This window comes from Bison bison, unplaced genomic scaffold (genome assembly GCF_000754665.1).
Source record: "Bison bison bison isolate TAMUID 2011002044 unplaced genomic scaffold, Bison_UMD1.0 scf7180017864141, whole genome shotgun sequence".
NCBI classification, from domain to species: domain Eukaryota; kingdom Metazoa; phylum Chordata; class Mammalia; order Artiodactyla; family Bovidae; genus Bison; species Bison bison.
Window position 1 is genome coordinate 3,284,846 of NW_011494713.1, and position 6,499 is coordinate 3,291,344.

The 6,499-nt window shown below is 39.9% G+C and overlaps 1 protein-coding gene and 1 long non-coding RNA gene across 6 annotated transcripts in view; one reads left to right on the plus strand and one right to left on the minus strand.

Annotated features, from left to right (window-relative positions):
- Positions 1–6,499, plus strand: part of FRMD3 (FERM domain containing 3) — a 343,072-nt gene that overhangs the window by 332,159 nt on the left and 4,414 nt on the right. For 3 of the 5 annotated variants that reach the window (XM_010840079.1, XM_010840080.1, XM_010840082.1), the window contains one exon: positions 5,365–6,488. In XM_010840079.1, the coding sequence (XP_010838381.1) occupies positions 5,365–5,960 (596 nt within the window). In that variant the 3' untranslated portion in view covers positions 5,961–6,488. Of the gene's footprint in view, positions 1–5,364; positions 6,489–6,499 lie in introns of those variants that run through there. The other 2 variants (XM_010840081.1, XM_010840083.1) reach the window with 1 other exon arrangement.
- LOC104988676 overlaps positions 1–6,499 on the minus strand; it is a 69,407-nt gene that overhangs the window by 15,105 nt on the left and 47,803 nt on the right. The gene's annotated exons all lie outside the window — the stretch shown is intronic.

Consider the following 6,499-nt stretch of genomic DNA (forward strand, 5'->3'; position numbering starts at 1 on the left):
CTTAAAGCTCAACATTCAGAAAACTAAGATCATGGCATCTGGTCCCATCACTTCATGGCAAATAGATGGGGAAACAGTGGAAACTGTCAGGCTTTATTTTGGGGGGCTCCAAAATCACTGCAGATGGTGATTGCAGCCATGAAATTAAAAGACTCTTACTCCTTGGAAGAAAAGTTATGACCAACCTAGATAGTATATTGAAAAGCAGAGATAATACTTTGCCAACAAAGGTCCGTCTAGTCAAGGCTATGGTTTTCCCAGTGGTCATGTATGGATGTGAGAGTTGGACTGTGAAGAAAGCTGAGCGCCAAAGAATTGATGCTTTTGAACTGTGGTGTTGGAGAAGACTCTTGAGAATCCCTTGGACTGCAAGGAGATCCAACCAGTCCATCCTAAAGGAGATCAGTCCTGGGTGTTCATTGGAAGGACTGATGCTGAAGCTAAAACTCCTATACTTTGGCCACCTGATGTGAAGAGCTGACTCATTGGAAAAGACTCTGATGCTGGGAGGGATTGGGGGCAGGAGGAGAAGGGGACGACAGAGGATGAGATGGCTGGATGGCATCACCAACTCGATGGACATGAGTTTGAGTGAACACTGGGTGTTGGTGATGGACAGGGAGTCCTGGGGTGCTGTGATTCATGGGGTCGCAAAGAGTCGGACACGACTGAGCAACTGAACTGAACTGAACTGAGGAGGGCTCACAACCAACGAGTACTCCCCAGACGTGCCACTATCTTTGTCCCCACAGTGAGCCACAGGCACTCCCACCTCTGCAGGAGACCCTGTAATACTAGTAGTTGAGTCTGGCCCAGTCTCTTATGAGGTCTCTGCTGTTTTCCCTGGGTCCTGGTGTACATGGGACTTTTGTAAGCCCTCCAAGAATGAAGTTTTTGTTTGCCCCAGTCCTTTGGGGTCCCCATTGGCCTTCAAATCCAAATTCTCTAAAGGAATTCTCCTGCTGCTGCCAGAACCCCAGGCTGGAAAACTTGACATGAGGCTCAGGACTTTGACTCCTGTGGGAGTATTTCTGTAGTGAAATTATTTTCCAGTTTGTGGGCCACCCATGTGGCAGGTATGGAATTCGATTACACTGTGACTGCACTCCTCCTAGTGTCTCATTGCCTCTTTGTCTTTGGATGTAGGGTATATTTTTTAGTATGCTCAACATTTTTTGTGTTTTGTCCATGGTTGTTCAGAAGTTAGTTGTGATTTGGGTGTTTTTGTTAAGAAGAGGTGAGCTCCGTCCTTCTATTCTTCCATCTTGTTGGTCAGTTTCTTGTTAGGTTTTGATTTATGTAATTGGGTGCACCAGTGGTGAGCACATAAATAAATATGATAAATATACAACTATTATATCTTCTTAATGTATTGACTACTTTATCATTACCTTCTTGGTCTATCCCTACCATTTTTAGGTTACAGTCTACTTTGTCTGATATAAGTATTGCTACTCCTGCTTTTTTTTGGTTGCCATTTCCTTGAAATATCTTTTTCCATCTCTTTTCTCTCAGTCTATGTGTCTTTATGGCTAAAGTGAGTCTCTCGTAAGCAGTATATCATTGGGTCTTATTTTTTATTTCACCATTGTATGTCTTTTGGTTGGATAATGCAATCCACTTATGTTTAAAGTAGTTATTGTGAAAAAGGGAGACTTACTATTGCCATTTTGTTAACTTATTGCCTGGCTGTTTTGTAAATTCATTGTTCCTTATTTCTTACCCTGCAATCTTTTTCTTATTTTGATGTTTTGTGCTATCAGTATGCTTGACTTCTTTATCATGTTCCCTTTGTAATTACTGCAGGTTTTCCCCCGTGTAGTTACTGTGAAGCTTACATAAAAATATCTTAAAATTGTAACACTCTAGTGTAAGCTAAAAACAACTTCAATATAGTTCCCAAGCTTCACACTTTTACTTCTCCTCTTCCTCACATTTTAGCTTACTGACATTACAGTTTGCTTATTTTTATATTATATAACTAATAAAAGATTATTATAGTTACGGTTATTTTTACATTTGTTTTTTAACTTGTAAACTAGATTTGTAAGTGAATTATGCACCAGTATTACCATATTACACAATCTAACTTGGACTATGTTTCTACCATTACCAGTGAGTTTTACACTGCCATCTTATTTTTTATGATGGTAATTAGCGTCCTGTTACTTCCACTCAACAGCCTCTCTTTAGCATTTCTTGTAAAGCATATCTAATGGTGATGAATTCCCTCAATTTTTGTTTGGGAAAGCTTCTGAAGAACAGCTTCACCAGTAGTATTTTTGGTTCACAGTTTCTTTCTTTCAATATTTTGAATATGTCAACCCATTCTCTTCTGGCCTGAAAAGTTTGTGTTGAAAAATCTGCATCTTTGGGAGCTCCCTTGTATTACCGTTTTTCTCTTGTTGGTTTTAAAGTTCTTTTTCTTTGACTCTTGACAATTTAATTGTAATATGTGTCAGTGTAGTACTTTTCAGTTCAACCTTTTTAGGATCCCTTTGGTCTCTTGTATCTTGAGGTCTCCTTCTCTTCCCATGTTTGGGAAGTCTTCAACCATTCGTGCTTTAAATATATTTTCTGTCCTTTTCCTCTGCCCTTTCTGGGATTCCTGTAATATGAATACTGTTTCTTTTCATTGTGTCCCATAAGTCCTATAGGCTGGCTTCACTTTCATTCTTTTTTCTAGTTGCTTCTGATAGGATAATTTCAAATGGCCTATCTTCTGGGTCACTGATTCTTCTTTTGAAAATCTCTATTAATTTCAATTCAGTTATTTTTCAGCTGTAGGATTTGTGTTTTTTTTTAATGTTTTCTATTTCTTTGTTGAACTTCTCATTTTGTTCATTCATTGCTTTCCCAATTTTGTTTAAGTGTTGTGTATTCTTGTAATTCACAAAACTTCTTTAAGAGCATTATTCTGAATTCTTTGTTCACAGATCTCCATTTCTTTAAGGCTATTAGTGCCTTTTTAGTTTCCTTTAGTGTTGTCATATTTACCTGATTTTTCATGATCCTTGATTCCTTACATTGGTATATGTGCATCTGATAAGTGACCTCTTCTTCTAGACTTTGCAGATTCACTTTGGATTCATTAGTCAGCTTAGTTTGGGTTTCTGGTATCTTCTGGCAACATCCTTAGGCAAATGAGACCTACTATTAGCGTCTATTATGGGGCTGCTGCTGCTGCTAAGTCGCTTCAGTTGCGTCCGACTCTGTGCGACCCCATAGATGGCAGCCAACTAGGCTCTGCCGTCCCTGGGATTCTCCAGGCCAGAACACTGGAGCTAGGCAACTGTTAAAGCTCTGAGGGTGTCTATGGCAGGGGGGCGGGGTGGGGGCGATGTTGCCACTGGCTGATAACAGCTGGATAGAATTGCTGGCTTGGTTGCATGCTCACCTGAGGCTGTACTATTGGTTCTGTTGCTGTCTGGATTCTCTAGTCAGGACTAGGGACTAAATTCAGTAGTAAATGGGGTATGGATTACCTCCCCTACCCTGGTAGGGCAGCAGAATGGGACCCAGTGCCTGTATGACTCATTGTTTGGGGAATATTGCAAGCAGGGCTGCTGGATGGGCTACACAGGTTTTTGTGCTCTGGTAAGGCTCCCTCGTCAGGTGGACTAAAGGCTATATTCAGCAATGAATGGGGCTATGAATTAGTTTCCCTGACTAAGCTAATTTAGGCATAGTGGTAAAAGTAGCTCCAAGGCCACTAAGGCTGTCTGTCATCATCAATCAAGTTGACCCAGGCCCTAAGTTCTACAGCCAAACTGGGCCACTTGCTTTGCTCTAAAAGTAATGAGCTTTGCCTACCTATTTCTCAGCTCCATTGTTGCTGGGTGATGCAGCTTCCAGGTATTCTTACCAGCCCTTCCTGTCAGATGGAGCTAATAACTCAGCTCCTCCCTGGGCTGGACTGGGAGGGCCCATTTTAGGTAACTTCCAAATTTCCCCAGACTTTCTCGTTAGAAGGGGCTGGGATCTAGACTCCACAGTGGGTGGATCTATGACTCATTTCTTCTCCCTGGATGTGAATAGACCAGACTCCAGGGCTCTCCTAACTCTCCTCTGAGGACTGAAATCAGGCAGTCCTGCACCCTACTGAGTTCCCTGGTCAGGTGCACCATCAACTTGGTTCTGCAGGTGAGCAAAGCCACTGGTTGGGACTAGTACTTGTCTCTGCAGGTATGGATTTGGTCAGCCAAGATCTGAGTGCTGACTGTTGGAAGTCCCTCCCCGCCCCCTTCTCCCTCATAGATTCCTAGTGGTTGAGCCCTACTGAGTCCCCAGTGATACTATGGGATGAAATCCACAATAAGGGCCCATACATGACTACTGGATAAAGCATAGCTTTGGCTTGATGGACATTTGTTGGCAAAGTAACATCTCTGCTTTTTAATATGCTGTCTAGGTTTGTCATAGCTTTTCTTCCAAGAACAAGCATCTTTTAATTTCATGGCTTCAGTCACCATCTGCAGTGATTTGGGAGCCCCCAAAAATAAAGTCAGCCACTGTTTCCCCATCTATTTGCCATGAAGTGATGGGACTGGATGCCATGCTCTTTGTTTTCTGAATGTTGAGTTTTAAACCAGCTTTTTCACTCTCCTCTTTCACCTTCATCAAGAGGCTCTTTAGTTTCTCACTTTCTGCCATAAGGGTGGTATCATCTGCATATCTGAGGTTATTGATATTTCTGGCAATCTTGATTGTAACTATTATTATTGGGCAACTATTAATGGTTCATATTAACTATTAATAGTTAACTATTAATATTAACTTAATCATATTAAGCAACTATTATTGTATTAACTAAACAGAATATTTGGCAACCATTATAAATACCAGTAGGAGTTTATGTCAACATAGAAAATGTCTAAAGGAGTAAGATGTAAATTTGTTCATACAAATATGATTGCAATTACATGAAATGAGAAACCACAAAATTGTGCCTAAAATGAAGACCAAAAAAATACATAACATAATAAAAGATGCTATTGGATAATAGACTCTCTAATTGACTTACAAAAGACAACACTCAAAATTATAATAGTGATTTCTTGTCATTTTGTTCTTGCAAATGTGACCAAAATTGGAGGCTTTTCAGACTATAATTTCACATGTAAATGTTGTAAATATTGCCAACCATTTGAGGCATTTTGGTTATTTTTGGTTTAACATGGTGACCTTAAGAATTTATGATATAGGATCTATTCCTAAAATGACTTTGTTAAAAGTCAGGATTCTACAGAACAATTTCTGGACTCCCTCTCATTCAGTAATTAGTTTGGGTTTGTTTCCATTACAGATCTTTGTGGAAAAAGAAAACCTGAAATTTAAAATTAAGAAAAATATGTCTCTTTACAGGTGTTCCATTGCCCAAAGAAGATATTTCTGCCCCCTTGATCTCCAGCTCACCAGTGAAGGAATCCCACGAGTATGAAGAGCCGTCAAGTGAAGAGGAAGATAAAATAAAAGAAGAACCCTTGACAATCTCTGAACTGGCATACAACCCAAGTGCCAGCCTACTCCCTACCCCGGTTGATGATGATGAGATTGACATGCTCTTTGACTGTCCATCTAGGCTGGAGTTGGAAAGAGAAGACACAGATTCATTCGAGGAACTGGAAGCAGATGAAAATGCCTTTTTAATGGCAGAAGAGGAGGAGATGAAGGAGGCTCGCCAAGCTTTGTCATGGAGCTATGACATTCTGAGTGGCACTATTCGGGTGAACCCACTGGTCAAGAGTTTTTCCCGGCTCCTTGTGGTGGGCCTGGGCCTGCTGCTCTTTGTATTTCCCCTGCTCCTCCTCCTTTTGGAGTCAGGTATTGATCTCTCCTTCTTATGTGAAATCCGCCAGACGCCTGAGTTTGAGCAGTTTCACTATGACTACTACTGTCCTCTCAAGGAGTGGGTGGCTGGCAAAGTCAACCTCGTACTTTACATGTTGGGTTGCTCATAAAGCTCATTTCTCATATGACTAAGGGCTATATTCAATACTAGTGATTTGGTTTGTTTTTGTTTTTGTTTTTTTCCAGCAAATGCCTGGTTCTGAATGGTCATGGGACCATCAATAGGTGTTCTTACTCATAACTGATTATTCAGAGCTTTAAGTTAGCTTTCCATAATTCACTGCAAGTAAGTTTAAATCAAACACAGTTATTTTAGTTATAGGTCAGGAAGATGACCTCTAAATAACCAAAAATATGTTTATTTTTTATTATAGTACAGACATACTCTTTATCTATTATAATACATTGAGCTGAATTAGATTCTTTTTTTTTTAATAGCACCATTACAAGCTATAAGGTTCAGAATCAGAGTTTTAGTAAAAACCCAAGGGAAAGTTTTTTGAATATAATCCTTAGTGAGAACAATGTCCTCTAACCAATGCCTATACAACTAAATTTATGCTGGGCTTTTGCTTTTGTTTTTTTAAAAATATTTTTATGTGTTCAAAATATTTTGGTAAATTTTTAGCAAAAAAAAAAAAAAAGGAGC